The sequence below is a fragment of the Cricetulus griseus genome, chromosome 7 (assembly GCF_003668045.3).
Source record: "Cricetulus griseus strain 17A/GY chromosome 7, alternate assembly CriGri-PICRH-1.0, whole genome shotgun sequence".
NCBI lineage: Eukaryota > Metazoa > Chordata > Mammalia > Rodentia > Cricetidae > Cricetulus > Cricetulus griseus.
Genome location: NC_048600.1, coordinates 15,691,694 through 15,707,405, shown reverse-complemented (window position 1 = coordinate 15,707,405; position 15,712 = coordinate 15,691,694). Strand labels below are relative to the sequence as shown.

Sequence of the window (15,712 nt, the reverse complement as noted above, 5' to 3'; positions counted from 1 at the left end):
CAGAGATACTAGGAAGTAGTAGTCAAAGGAATGAGTGAAAGGAAGAACGAGTAATAATGCTGTACATGACCCAGCGCCATCATTGTGCACCTTAACTGTCAGCTGCATGTGTACACAGAAGTATGCAGAAAAAGATGCAGAGGACTTACAAGACATTTCATTACTTTAAATTCAGCACTGTTTTTTTTGTTGTTGTTGTTGTTGTTTGTCTTTTTTTTCCAGGGGGGGGGGGGCTTGCCAAGATGAATACCTGGGTTCAAGCGATCCTTTAACTTCAGCTTCCTGAACAGCAAAGAGCACAGGACTACACCCCTGAGCCCATAAAAATGTTCTTTTTTATAAACACTGGTAGAGCTACTCAGTTACAGAAAACAAAGAAGTTGTTTGGAGTCACCTACCTATTGGTGGTGCTTGGTATCGATCCACTGTTTTTCTTTGTCTCAAATTATATGGCCTATCATTTTCTTCTCCTTCTGCCTCTTCAACTTCTATGTCTCCATCCTCCTCTTGAGATTCTAGTTTCCATATATGAAAAGATAAAACACTTTAATCCACAGGTATGGTCCCACTCTACAACTATTTACTTTTATCCATTTTTTTCTACACAAGTGACATTTTAAAATGTTAGCAATTTATGATATAACCAAAAATAAACCTAGATAAATATAAAATCAAAGTTCTTCTTACCAATAATCAATACAGTTCTGAGAACGCACTGTGAGCCAGTTGTGGTGGCGCACATCTTTGATCCCTTTGATACCAGCACTCAGAGGAAGAGGCAAACAGATCTCTACAGGTTTGATGCCAACCTGGTCTACATAGTGAGACCATAGTGAGCTACACAATGAGACCCAGCCTCAAAAAATGAATGAATGAATGAATGAATAGCAAGCCACTATGATCATACTCAGTGTTTTGATTTTCTTGGGAGGTTCTTTTAAAAGATTTTTTTTAAAACAAAACACACTCATACAATAAAAATAAATAAAATCATTTGTTTGTTTCCTTGTTTGATATAGCACCAAACTATGTAGATCAAACCAGCCATGAATTCACAGCAATCCTCCTGTCTCTCTGCCTTCTGAATGCTGGAATGCCACCATGCATAGCTAAGTAAAAAAATAAGTTAAAACAAACAAACAAATAAATATGGTCGTGGTGGCACACTCCTATAATCCTATCACTACAAAGATGATGGCAAGTGGGTCAGAAGTACAAGGTTATCCTCTACTACATATGAGCTTAAAGACAACCCAGCTATATGAGACCCTAACTGAAAAGAAAAACTTAAAATTTTTCAAACTAGCTAGGCAGACAACTTTAATCCCAGCACTCAGGAGGCAGAGGCAGGTGAATCTATGTGAGGACAACCTGGTCTAAAAAGCTACACAGAAACCCTGGGGGTGCGGGGGGGGGGGGTGTCACATTACCAATCTGTCTCACCTATATTAATTGTCTCCAAAGAATGCAAAATAGAGATTTGAGCTTTAACAACAATAATATTTACTCAGTAAGTATTCTTCAGTATTCTTCAGTAAGTATTCTCTGATGATATACTTCATCAGAAATATGCATTCTTAATCCAGGCGGAGGTGGTACATGCCTTTGATTTGGGCACTTGTAGGCAGAGGCAGGTGGATCTATGTGAGTTTGAGACCAGTCTGGTCTACATACTGAGTTTAAAAACAGCCATAGGTGCACAGAGAAACTCTGTCTTGGGGGGAAATTTCTGGCTAATATATTCATTGTAGAATTTGAGAATATATGTAGTCTTCTTCACCTGAGATCTACAAACAGTAGGAGTCAGATTACCTTGGAAAGTCCTGCTAATCTATATTTCCAATACACCAAACGTCCTAAAATTCATTCTTTGAGATTAGTGTTAACCCTATGGGGGGGAATGGTCACCAGTTTAAACACTGACAGACCAATGTGCTTTCTGCATGTTCCTAGTTGCAGCCCTACAATTCACTGTGTTCTTAAGTTCAGACCTAGACAAGTGAAAGGTAAAAATACTACAGATCCTTTCACTTCCATTAGCACTTCCAGTTTTCTCTATTTATATCAGTCTACAACAAAATTTGACATCCAAATAAGCAGAGACTTGGAGGCTAAGCACAGTAAAACAACTCTACTCCAATTATGTATGTATTGCATCTCTACTTCCCTCCCAGCAGTTTCCTAGTTTTTCCATCACAAATTGCTTTACGGACCTTCTTCCTCGCCCTCAGTAGAAACTTCATGATGATTCTGTATCCCATAACTATTTCTTCTCAGTGATTTTCTTCGCCTTTTTACTCTTGAATACATATCCATATTTTCCTTTTAAAGAAAGAAATTTGTCAAATATTAACATAGCATTTGTTCTGTTATAAATAACATTCAATAAATAAATTATGCTTGCTCAATATAATTTACTGAGTATCCACTTACAAGTCACAAATTCATGCAAAAAAAAAAAAAAACAGAAAAAAAAAAAACTTCCTAAATTCAACAAGTATAAAGGAGAAAAAGAAGAAACAATAAGGATTCAACCCTATGGGGATCTTTTTTTTGGAAAAAGGGAAGAGAAAAAAACTGAGAGAAAAAAAATAGGAGAGAAGAAAAGGAACTTGGAGTGAAGGGTTTGAAAATGGCTGGTGAGATGGCTCAGAGGTTAAGAGCACTGACTGCTCTTCCAGAGGTCCTGAGTTCAATTCCCAGCAACCACATGGTGGCTCACAACCATCTGTAATAAGATCTGGTGCCCTCTTCTGGTGTGCAGATATACGTGGAAGCAGAATGTTGTATACATAATAAATAAATAAAATCTTAAAAAAAAAAAAATCTGACATCCAGGAACAGGTAGGTGGCTCAGCAGTTAACAACACTGGCTGCTCTTCCAAAGTACCCGGGTTCAATTCCCATCATCCACATGGCAGCTCACAACTGTCTGTTATCTCCAGTCCCAGGGCATCTGACACCCTCACATAGACATACATGCAGGCAAAACACCAATGTACATAAAATAAAATTAAATTAAATTAAATTAAATCTGCTATTGGGCTGGGAATGTAGGCTCAGTTCATAGAGTGCTTGCCTCACACACACAATGCCCTGGGTACCATCTGCAGCACTCCATAAATCAGGCATGTTAATTATAGTACATGCCTGGAAGCAGATCAGAAGTTCAAGGTCATCTTTGGCTACAAATCAGAAGAGGACAGGAGAAGATAGTAGGCACTGGGGTTTTGAGGGAATCAATTTACTGTTGCTCATCCTTTTTCTGGGTTCCTAATTCTTTGCAAGTATAAAGAAAACTACTCTGGAGGCTGGAGAGATAGCTAAGCAGTTAAGAGTGATTGCTCTTCAGAGAGCACAAGTTCACTTCCCAGAACCCATATCAGGGGATTCACAACCAACTGTGATTCCAGCTCCACAGGAGCCAATGCCCTCTTCTGGCTCTGTGGGAACCCACAAACATACACATAAACATAAATAAAAACTAAAAAGACAACTAGAAGAGGAGGAAAGAAAATACTTGCACATTAATATACTCACAAATTCTGTATCTGTCCACATTCGAAGCCTTTCTACTTCTCCTGATCGACGATTTCGTCGGATATTAATATTATCCATTTCTTGTAATACAGCTTCAGCAGTACTACAGTCATATAATAGAAAGTTTAGACAATAGAGTGTATATGTATCATATCAGACACATTAAAGGGCTCAACAAAACAGTACTCATCTATCTCTTAATATGTAACTATGAATAACTTGCATAACCAGAATTCATCAAAACACAATTCACAATTTATAAAACAAGATGGCCAGGTGTGGTGAGAGTACACCTTTAATTCCAGCACACAGGAAACAGTTAGGGGGATCTCTGTGAGTTCAAGACCAGCCTGATCCACATAGTTTAAGGTCAGCCAAGACAAAGCAGTGAGATACTGTATTGAAAAGTGAAATTGTTCTGTTAGAGGACAATTCCCAACACCTATATCTGGTAGCTCACAAACACATGTAACTCTAGCACCAAGGGACCAAAGCCCTCTTCTGATCTTCACTGGTATTGTATATATACATACAAACACAACACAAATAAAATATTTTTATTTTTAAAAGAAAGGAAAAAATATCTTCAACTTTTATCTATTAACTTTTAAATTATAAGGCTCAAAATAAACACATTCGTTTATTAAAACTTCAAAAGTTTTTTGGTTTTTTGTTGTTGTTGTTGTTGTTTTTGGTTTTTTTGAGACAGGGTTTCTCTGTGGCTTTGGAGGCTGTCCTGAAACTAGCTCTTGTAGACCAGGCTGGTCTCGAACTCACAGAGATCTGCCTGCCTCTGCCTCCCGAGTGCTGGGATTAAAGGGAGGAGGGATTAAAGTGCTGGGATGTTGGTTGCGCCACCAACATCCTGCAAAACTTCAAAAGTTTTAATATTTATTTTTAATTTATAAATTGAAATAAATATTTTCTTAATAAAATTTAATATTAAAATTTCAAAACTAAGGCCAGGTGTGGTGACTACCATTAATCTCAGCACTCAGATGGATGACTATAAATGCAAGACCAACCTTATCTACATAGTGAACTTCAGGCCAACAAGTCTACAGTGAGACCTGTTGTAAAAAAGGAAGGAAGGGGTTGGAGAGATGGCTCAGCAGCTAAGCAGCTGCTCTTCCAGAGGACCTGGGTTCAATTCCCAGCACCCACATGGCAGTTAGCAACTATCTTTTAATTCCAGTTCCAAGGAATCTGACACCTACACACTAAAGCACATAAAATAAATTACTTAAAAAAAAAGAAAGAACAAAAACACCACCATAATATCGTGTTAAACAACTAGTAGATTCATGGTACTGAGGAGGAAAAAATCTGAATCTTTTAATATAAAATTGTTAAAAAAAAAAAACATATCAAAGAGGATATATATATAAAGTTTGGAGCCAATAAAGTTAATTGAACAGATATTTTTAAATTAAAGTAAAACACTGATAACTAAAAAATCTGGAATAATTCACCAATTTTTATTAGGTTTTTTTGTTTGTTTGTTTGTTTTATTAGGTTTTTCTTAGGTAGGTTTCACAATATAGCCCAAAAAACTTGTTATGTAGTCCAAACTAGTCTTGAACTTGAGATCTTCTTCTTTGGTTTTCTGTTGGTGGTGGTGGTGTTTTGTTGTTGTTGTTGTTGTTTTTCAGTTTTTCAAGACAGGGTTTCTCTGTGTAACATTCCTGGCTCTAGACCATGCTGGCCACCAACTCACAGAGATCCACCTCTACTGCCTCAGGAGAGCTGTGCCATCCTATGAGGTCTTTTTTTTTTTTTTTTTTTTAAAGGACTTTATTATGTATACAACATTCTGCTTCCATGTATATCTGTACACCAGAAGACGGCACCAGATCTTATAATGGATGGTTGTGAGCCACCATGTGGTTGCTGGGAATTGAACTCAGGATCTCTGGAAGAGCAGTCGGTGCTCTTAACCACTGAGCCATCTCTCCAGCCCCCTATGAGGTCTTTTTGACTAAGACCCCTGCACCACCACATCTAGCTATGTTATACTTCTAACAAACACTTCTATAACATTTAAAGTGTGACTAGATCCTGTTCCATGGCACTTAGTAATAATAACTTATAAACAAATTTGGCATTAACCTCTCTCTCTAGTCCACTGTAAGACACTGTAAAGCCAAGGAAGATGATACATGTATGGTCTGACTACATGTTTCAAGTTCTAGTACTAAGAACTTAATCTTTAATAGAACAAGGGATAGGATATTAAAAGCTGATAAGGGAGGCCCAAGAGATGGTTCAGCAGTTAAGAGCACTAACTGCTTTTCCAGGAGACTCAAGTTTGATTCCCAGCACTCACATGGTGGCATACAATTATACTTAGATCTAGTCTTAGAGGATCCAGGACCCTATTCTGGCCTCCACTGACAAGGGGTATATACAGTGCATTTATAATTAGGCAAAACACTCACACACATAAAACAATAAGTGGTAATTAGTTCACAGATGTCTACCCTCTTGGGGCACAAGCAGGAAGATCTCTGACTCAGAGATTAGCTTCGTCTACAAAGCAAGTTCTAGGATAGACATAGACAGACAGACAGACAGACAGACAGACAGACAGACAGTTAGTTCTATGATAGGTTACCCATAGAGACCCTGTCCCAAAAAACAAGAAAGACAAAAAAAAAAAAAAAAAAAGTTAATTGTCCCTAGCAAGTAGGGAAGGGCAAAATCAAAACAAGATTTCATCTTACCCTAGTCAGAATGATAAAGACAAACAAAATAACCAATAACAAATGCTGAAGGAATGGAAAAAAATTAAAAAAGAACCCTCATTATTGATAGGATTGCCAACTGGTACAGCCACTCTACATACCAGTGTGGAGAATTATCAAAAAGGCTAAATATAAATCTACCATATGACCCAACTATACCACTCCTTGTCATTCATGTTCAAAGGACCCTGCATCCTACTCCACAGATAATTGCTCAGTCATATTCAATTGCTGCTCTATTCACAATGGAGAGGAAATATAAACAACCTACATATTCTTCAACTGAGGAATGAATGGATTATGTGACTATGGTCCATACACACAATGGAATAATATTCAACTATAAATTAAATGTCTTTATTTAGAAATTTGGCATTCTTTATAGTCGCAGAAAAAGGACCTGGAGCCAACAGACAGCCAATCTAGACATTTGATTTGCTCCCTGTCTCAGAAATATACAACAATCGAGGAAAACACTCAGTCAACCTTTCATCTCCACTGGCCTCCCCATACACATTCAAACAAATATGCACATATACACAAACATAACACATGCACATACAAAACCAGCTTGAAAGTCAAAAAATTTAATTAAATTGCTTAATGCATAAACATTCATACCTATTCACTAGTTGATCAAATAATAAACTCTGATTCACACTTTCAAATCTGTTTTTCCTGGACCGACAACTTTTTCTGACTTCCATGTCACCATTTATACATGAAAGGTCGCCATCTCCTTTCTTTTCCCCTCGAAGGGGATGGCTTCGAAGGGCTGCAAGAGAGATATTTTCATTTCAAAGAGCACAGTACAGAAAATAGAAAATAAGAAAAGAAAATTTTAAAAGGCTGTTAAAAACTGAACAACCCTCTTAAATGGCTTTAATATTAATCAAAATTCTCAATTTTAATATTTTGTCTATGAATGAAATCCAGTCATTTCTAGCTCTATATTGAATATATTATTAAATCACTCTAAGGGGTTAGAATGTATAGCTCAGAAGTAGGAAACTTTGGGCCATGCAGGAAGTTCAATCCCCAGTAGCAAAAAAAAAAAAAACAATAAAAGCAAAAGAGCAAAAGTAGCACAGAATCCTAGCACTCAGGAGGCAGAGGCAGGAGGATCTCTTTGAGTTCGAGACCAGCCTGGTCTACAAAGAGCTAGTGCCAGAACAGCCTCCAAAGCCACAGAGAAACCCTGTCTTGAAAGCAAAGTAAATGGCTACACTTTTGTCCACTTTCATGCTTAAGCTAACACCACTGTAAGAATTTCAATATTAACCAATTTCCCAGCAGGATACTCACACAAGCTACTATGTCCGTTTGGTAATGTAGTACCAGGCTGAGAAGATAACCTAGAATACAAATGTATTTAATATGGAAATATATCAATATTTGTTTAAATAAGAAATTAATAATGCTGCAATTATCCATCTTTAAAATGTTAATATATTATTTTTCATAAAATAACATATTTTACTTTTGTAACATTAATAAAATATACTAGCTATGAGACATTTTATTATTTCAAGGAAAATTTTAATAACAAATTATAAACTGAATTAACTTTGTTGTCAACTGTACCGATTCAAATCCTATTAAAAGATTAGGGTTAAGCAGCATAAATTTAACCAAGACCATAAGGAGTCATGGCAATAGACAGTTATAGTCTTCATTGAGAAAATAAATTCCAAGCTATGACAAATATATTCAAACAAACTGTACGAGAGGAAAGAAATACTTAGATATCAAAAACATTTAATGATTTTTTTCAAACTATGATACATCTATTAAAACACACACACACATACACACATACATAAAGACCTATCCCCCCTTCTCTATAGAAAACAAAATGTCTGTCTTAATATACTCTCAATGGGGCTGGAGAGATGGCTCAGTGGTTAAGAGCACTGACTACTCTTCCAGAGTACCTGGGTTCAATTCCTAGCATCCACATGGTAGTGCACAACTATCTGTAACTCCAGTTCTGGGGATCTGACACCTTCACACCAATGTACATAAAACAAATTTAAATAATTATTTTTTAAAAATTTCAAAAAAACAATATACTTTCAAAAATAAAATATTTCTTTAGCAGCCGGTGTTGGTGGCACACACCTTTAATCCTAGCACTCAGGAGGCAGAGGCAGGAGGATCTTTGTGAGGCCAGCCTGGTCTCCAGAGCAAGTGCCAGGATAGGCTCCAAAGCTACGCAGAGAAACCCTGTCTCGAAAAAACAAAAAACAAAAAAACAAAAATTCTTTAGCTCCTCTGTACATCATGATACTCCAAGTATATGGAAGTGAGCATAAAGCAACTGATGTAATATAATACATGTATTCTAGCATGTTGCTGATGCACAATGCTTTTCTGGAATGCTCCAAAATCATCCTCAAAATCAACTTAAAACCACAGAAGAATCACTTTTATTACCTCGTAAGTACACTTTGGCACTGGCCCCAACATAACATTAACTCAGTTTATTTGCAAATTATCAGTTTATTCACAGGTCTTAGTGCCAAATAAATTTTGGATGATTAAAATTTTACATCATTAAATTATTACAAAAATAAGAGGCAATCCTAAAATCATTCCACCAAAAAAAAAAAAAAAAAAAAAGGTAAAGCTTTTCTGAACAACAAAACATCACTGAGAGAAAAAAAGCACAGTAAGGTTCAGTTCTGTTCTAAAGAAGAGAGATCTTACTTGGCTCTTATTTTAATGCTAATGAAAAAGCTGGTTTTAACAACAAAAAGAGCTAGGGATGTGTTAAGTTCTCAACATTGTATAACCCCTACTCCCACGCCAAACCCAAGTACCTCACCAGGAGGTAGAGGCAAAGGAAAACAAAAATTTCAAGCAGTCCAAGAGCCTGACAGTAATAATCGTTGGCATCATTTCTCTTTACAAAGAAAAGCTGGGCACAGTGAACTCTTGTAACCTCAGCACTTGGGAGTCAGAAAAAGCAGGAAGATCCAAAGTTCAAGGCCAGCCTCGATACATAAGGAGTTCTAGGCTAGCATGAGCTATGAGAGACTCTGTATCAAAAATAAATAATCCAGGTGGTGGTAGCACATGCCTTTATTGGATCTCTGTGTGTTCAAGACCAGCCTGGTCTACAGGGTGGGTTCTGGAAGAGCTAGGGCTGTAACGCAGAGAAACTCTGTCTATACATACATACATACATACATACATACATACATACATACACACACACACACACACACACACACACACACACACACACACACACACACACACGCTGCAAGCTGTCCTTTAACCTCCACATGCCCACTACAGTGCACTCGTGCACATACATGTATGCACAGACTAAAAGTTTAAAACAAGCAGGGCTAAAAAGAAACTAAAAATTATAAATATGCATGTGTATTCATATTTATAAAGGAAACTTTCATTTTTAAAGAAAATTAACACCAATATTAACTCTGAATCACAACAAATTAAAAAAAGAAAAAAGAAAAAACAATGAATTCTCCCTTCTTACCTGGCCTGCCCAGTTGGGATGTTCCATTCCTCTCGCTGACCAGTACTTCGTGATTTTGATTTGTCTTTGCAAACAGAATCCGGCTGTTTCAAAGTGCGTTTGGCTGGAGGAGATACGTGGCTATCACTTAAGCTACCGTCAACTTCAGCTTTCTGAAACACAGCAATAAAAATGTATGTATTATTCCTATCGAGATAAATATGCTTAGATAATATTCTTTGTTTTAATTAATAGAGAATTTAAACTAACCTAGTAACACTGTCTCAAAAAGTAAAAAAGAAAAAGGAAAATTTGTGACTGCTTGGGGTGTATGACATTCCCCATGCTTGCCTAAATATTCCAAAATACAAATCCCAAAGCAAGGACACTTTTACTACCATGGAACTTTCCTTCTTAGGAAATCATAGCACAGAGCCACTCCATTCAAATTTTACCAAGTCTCTCCATAACATCCCTGTCAAGTTAAAGATCCTATCAGGAGCACACTGCACTGTCAGATCCCCTTTTCCTTCACTTTGCAACAAAGCCTGTCTGTGATTAATTCTCTTTCACAAGCTTGACTGTAAGAATACAGAATACAGAGTTTTCAACAGGGCATGGTGGCACATGCCTTTGATCCCAACATGAGGCAGAGGCAGACTCATCTCTGTGAGTACAAGGCCAGCCTGGTATACAGAACAAGTTCCAGGACTACAGAGAAACCCTGTCTCGAAAAACCACACCTGTAATCCTACCATGGAGGCTGAAGCAAAAGGATTATCTCAAATGTGAAAACAGCCAGAACTACCCAGTTGAGTCCTAGAGCTACACTACTGCAAGACCCTACCTCCAAAACCACAAGAAGTAAAAGGGAAGGGGAATGAGGATAGAGGGAAAAGAGGACAGACAGGTAACAGCTTTCATTTGCTAAGCCAACCCCCTTCAGTCTGGGTCTAGGTTATTTTCCTCATAATCTGATTGAGGCCACACATGTTAGAAGGAATTTTATGGACATTATGCTGTGCACATTGTACTCCCCCTCCCCCATCATTTGACCATAATCACCAGGGCAAGCTGGTATCTGAGGTTTTCCCCATTTATTTTACTGCATAATATTCTGATAACAATATCCTGACTGTGAAACAAATCTTCTCCCAAAACTTCCCTGTGACAGTGACTCCCCCCACTCCAGCCAGGGTTTCTCTGTATAACCTTGACTGTCCTGGAACTGGCTCTGTAGACCAGTCTGGCCTCAGACTCAGAGATCCGACTGCCTCTGCCTCCCGAGGGCTGACCATTTAACATTGGACAATCAATTGGTATGCTTTTCCCCGGGAAAAACAGTCCCTCCTGCTTCCATCTTCCCTCCATTGTGTATATTTCTTTGTAAAGGATTGAAGCTTCTTGTGTTTTTCTCAGTCCAGTTTCATATGTCTAGTGGTGTCATCCTTATTCAGCTCATGTTTGGGCAGTCATTTGGTGAGATTTACGGGTATAGTTTCTGATATTACTAGAAGACACAATGTCACAGAAATCTGTCCCTCTATTCCACAATGTTCCCTGAACCTTAGGTGCAGGAGTATTTTCTAGACATATCCATTGGGACTGGGCTCCACACTGTACATGCTTTCAATTGGTTGTGGTTTTCTGTAGTGGTCTCCATCTATTGCTTTGTGTGAACTATTTTTAAGGCCATAAGTACTAATACTGACTACATAAAAAGAAAAACAATTACAGACTAAACACAGAAACCAGACATGGTAGCACATGCCTGAGATCCCAGCAGCAAAAAAATTACAAACTCAAGGCTTGTCAAGGGGAGAGGGGGGCAGGGAGAGAGGGAGAGAGAGAGAATATTTTTTTTTAAATTGCACAGTTCCCTGGGCTCTTGTTATGTCCATGTTGAAACCCTCTCATGGTAAAAAGTGATCAGACAGGTATGGTATATCAGTTAGGATGATATGTCTCAACTGATACTTGAACTGTGCTTTTAACCTCAGGGCCTTAAACTTTTGCATACTAAGCATCATTTAGACTCACTCCACCTGCAATGATTCTAGTTCAGCAGGTTATATTATATGATGACTAATACAGGTAAGTTCTGATGCAGATGGTATTTGGACAGCAGTTTGAGAGAAATCTTTTTTCATTGTGTAGCTGTCCTGGAACTCACTCTGTAGACCAGGTTGGCCTCCCTGCCTCTAACCCCATCCTTTAACAGAATACATACTGAGGTTCAGAGATAAGTCCCTTTCTAGATAATAAATTACCAAAAGAAATAAGAAAAACACCTAGGAGCCAGTAATGATAGTGAATGGCTTTGACCCCATCACTAGGGAAGCAGGAGAAGGAAGATCTCTGTGAGTTGAGGCCAACCTGGTCTACATAATGTGTTCCAGAAAGCCAGGCCTTTGGTGAAATGTTGCCTCAAAAGACCAAACCTCAGCATAAACAGTTTCACAAAAGACTCCCTTCTTCCAAAAGAATCTAAGGATTTAGGTAATACAAATAACCAGATGTAAATAGGTACAAAATAATTACTTTAACACCATTTAATTAACTTCAAGGCTTGGGAAAGCTTTTTATCTACAAGCCTGATACTAATAATTTACCTTTAATAGGTTGATCATAATGCTCAACCTTTGATTTTTCATCTTCAAAGCACTTCACTAGCTAATTATATCCTAACCCTTTGAGGGTAGGTGTTACTAGTTTCAAGACAAAGGTATTTCATAGAGATTATGCAATCTACCCACAACCATTTAGCAATCTGTCAGAGTAATTAAAATCCATGAGTAAGAAAAATCTTAGACTAAGAAAATAAACTCAATTAGCAAATATTTATTGAAAACCTACTATGTATAGAAGACATCAAGAGAAGTAAAAAAAAGACTTACTTGAAAATGACATCATTCTTCAGGTTGATAAAGAGTCACAACAATAATATAAATACTATAATAGCACAAAATTCTCAGAAAATAAGAAACCAGAAATAATAATATTAGAGACAAAGGTCCCACAGTGAGATCATAAATTCTGTGTGAACAGTCTTCTCCAACTTCCTTTATAGAACCATCTTTAGGGGGATGCCTAGCCGAGTCTTATTCCAGGACTCATTAGAAAGCTCAAAGCAGTGGATCTTTTTTTTTTTCTTTATTTGTAAAAAGAATGCACAGAGGTAGCAGTTACCATGACTGCAGAAAACAAAACTCAGATTGCTCTTTCTTTACTTGAGGCCAGCATTGACTACTAAGTCCAGAAACTACAGGCATACAAATGTCCTGAAAATTCCTCAAAGATTCCAAAACAATGCTTACTACACAGTTTCTAAACTATGTTTACAAAATATATATAAGCATAGGAATAAAAACATGCAAGTAAAAATTGGATAGGAGTTACAGAAAAATAAAGACAGTCTACAATAACTTAAATGTACTTCTTTCAGACAGAATTTTCTGGATGATAGCTTTTTATTTAAATCTGAAAATGTTACATTACCTGAAAATGAAAAGGAGGCCTGATATTATAGCTCAGGACTATCATGACACAAGGTTCTAAGTTGGATCTTAAATAGCAGTGGGCAGTGGGAAGAGATTTCTACACAATGTGAACCATGACAAAGTAGGGAAAAACAGCACAGACTTAGAAGTTAGCCTCAATCCCACCCTTCAACACTACCACTGTGAATATGAAACTGTAAAGACTGCTAAAAGAATAAGGGACAGTGCACATGGTCTCAAGATACTTGGTAGCTTTTGATCTTCACTGATTCATTCCTTCCAAACCATGTATTTGAAGGGACCAGCTCCCCATTTCAGCAGCCGTAACAACCTGACACATGCTTTTCTGACCTTGCCTTAGTCACTAGAGGTTAGGTGCCTGCCTTGTGAAAAGTTAGCTGGTGGCGCTATGCTTAACGACTCTGGGTGTACTTTACAGACAAGCACACAGCAATGATGTGCAGAGCATAGCAACCACCCTGGGAGGGCCTATGGGCCATAACAACCAGTTGACCAATCAACACAGGGCAAACCCTCCAAGCCTGGAGGCACATCAATCCTGAGCCTGTGCGTACCCCTAGACACTCCCCTTACGCTGTCCTATAAGATCTCTATGTAGACGCTTCGCAGAGTCTTTGCTAGCCATCTGCCATGGGGTTAGCTCGTTAAAAAAAAACAATAAAGCCTCATGCAGTTTGCAGCAAGTTTTCGAATCTGCCTGGTGATTGGGGTGACCGAGGTCCTGGGTTGGGACCCTGGAGGCCTGAGTTTTCTGGGGGTCTAACATATTAAGTAAGTACCTCTTTGTGTTTGATACACTAAAGATTACAAGCAATGTGGCAGCCCCTACCTTTCAAGAAAGTTAAAACCTAGTTCCTAAAATCAAATATAAAGGCATATAAAAACTTAAGTGCTAAGACTATTTATTGTAGAGTGGGGACAATTTTATTTAGTCTTTTTAAAATACAGATCTAACAAGACTTCTGGATCAAATTCAAATGACCTATGATGCACACTGTGGCAGATGTGCCCTATACATACAACACACACACAGACAGACACACACACACACACTCCATGCAACCATATACACACAATTACAAATAAAAATTAACTAAAATACAAACAACTCTAATCTAGTGATTTTACTTGCCCCAAAAGAGAAGAGACAGGGTAGCACACACCTATAATCCCAGGGAGGAGGAGGCAACAGGATCATCTATCAGCCTCCTCTACACAAAATTCCAGAATGACCAAAGCTACATAGCAAGACCAGGTCTCATAAAAAGGAGAGGAAGACAGAACAAACATCCAGGTCTAAGAAACTGTGGGGTACACCTTATTGGATATAGAAACTAATAAAGACAGCCTGGCCTTGAGCTGAGTAAAGCCTGCAGGCTCCAGAAAATGGCTGGCCCTGACCACGTGTCCCGAGGATTTCTATAGTGGTCACTCCCCTGACATTTCTATGGTGGTCACTCCCCTGATGTCACAGTGCTTAGGGGTAGCCAAGATATTGCTAGTCAGCCTTTCCAGTAACTGCTACAAATAGAACCACAAGAGGTAAATCTCAACCTGTGCTAGGTCAAAATTGGGCTGTGGGGACATCCACCATCCCATGTTCATCCACAGTCCCAGAAGACAGGTTCTAGGTGTCACCTGTTTCCTCACACACACACAGTCAACTAGCCTTGATCTTTCCCAACCTATATTGGCCTTGTGCCCTGGGCCATGTCCCTACCAAACCAAACAGGAACTTGATCTTCATGAGTGACCTCTTCCCAGCCATGGAGCACCTACTGCAACAAATTCTCAGCTCTACTCGAACTGGACACAGTGAGACCCCTTTGCCCCTACTGGATCTCAGATGCTATAGCTGTCCCTGTCCAGTTAAAACCTCTCCCTGCCTTCAACACCTCTCATTCTTCACATTTTAGCATCATAAGAGACAATAAAAGAAAGGTGGTAACAGGCTTGGCTATAAATTAAAGCAGGCAGAGGAGGCTGAGACACAGGAGAAATTTCTCACATCAGAAAAATGGTTGAGGAGGCAGGGGAGGAAGGGAGGGAGAAAAGGAGGATCTTTTCTTCTCTTTTGTTGCTGTTGTTTTTGAGAGTCACTCTGTAGCCCAGGCTGCCCTGAAACTCATTTTGTAACCTGGGTTAGCCTCATATTTAGTAATCACCCTTACCCTGCCTTTCAAAGTGCTAGGATTACAGGAGTAAGTTCCCATTTTCTGCTATATGACTTTACTGATAATACTGAAAAACATGGAGTATACTGGACACCATGGTGGTACACATAATAATCCCAGCACCTGGGCAACTGAGACAGGAAGAGTGCCCAGGATAGCCTAGGCTACTTGAGACAAAAATAAAAGATCGTTCTTGAAAAAAATATAACAGGAGAATTTACTAGAAAAAAAAAAAGCTAGAGGGTG

At 38.4% G+C, this 15,712-nt stretch overlaps 1 protein-coding gene across 3 annotated transcripts in view; it reads right to left on the bottom strand.

Annotated features, from left to right (window-relative positions):
* Atad2b (ATPase family AAA domain containing 2B) overlaps window positions 1-15,712 on the bottom strand; it is a 126,834-nt gene that overhangs the window by 92,629 nt on the left and 18,493 nt on the right. For all 3 annotated transcript variants that reach the window (XM_027424598.1, XM_027424596.2, XM_027424597.2), the window contains exons 2-7: window positions 9,793-9,944; window positions 7,590-7,639; window positions 6,906-7,059; window positions 3,541-3,643; window positions 2,214-2,322; window positions 399-515 (exon numbers count right to left, since the gene is read on the bottom strand). In XM_027424598.1, coding sequence (XP_027280399.1) covers window positions 399-515; window positions 2,214-2,322; window positions 3,541-3,643; window positions 6,906-6,991 — 415 coding nt within the window. In that variant the 5' untranslated portion in view covers window positions 6,992-7,059; window positions 7,590-7,639; window positions 9,793-9,944. The remainder of the gene's footprint in view (window positions 1-398; window positions 516-2,213; window positions 2,323-3,540; window positions 3,644-6,905; window positions 7,060-7,589; window positions 7,640-9,792; window positions 9,945-15,712) is intronic.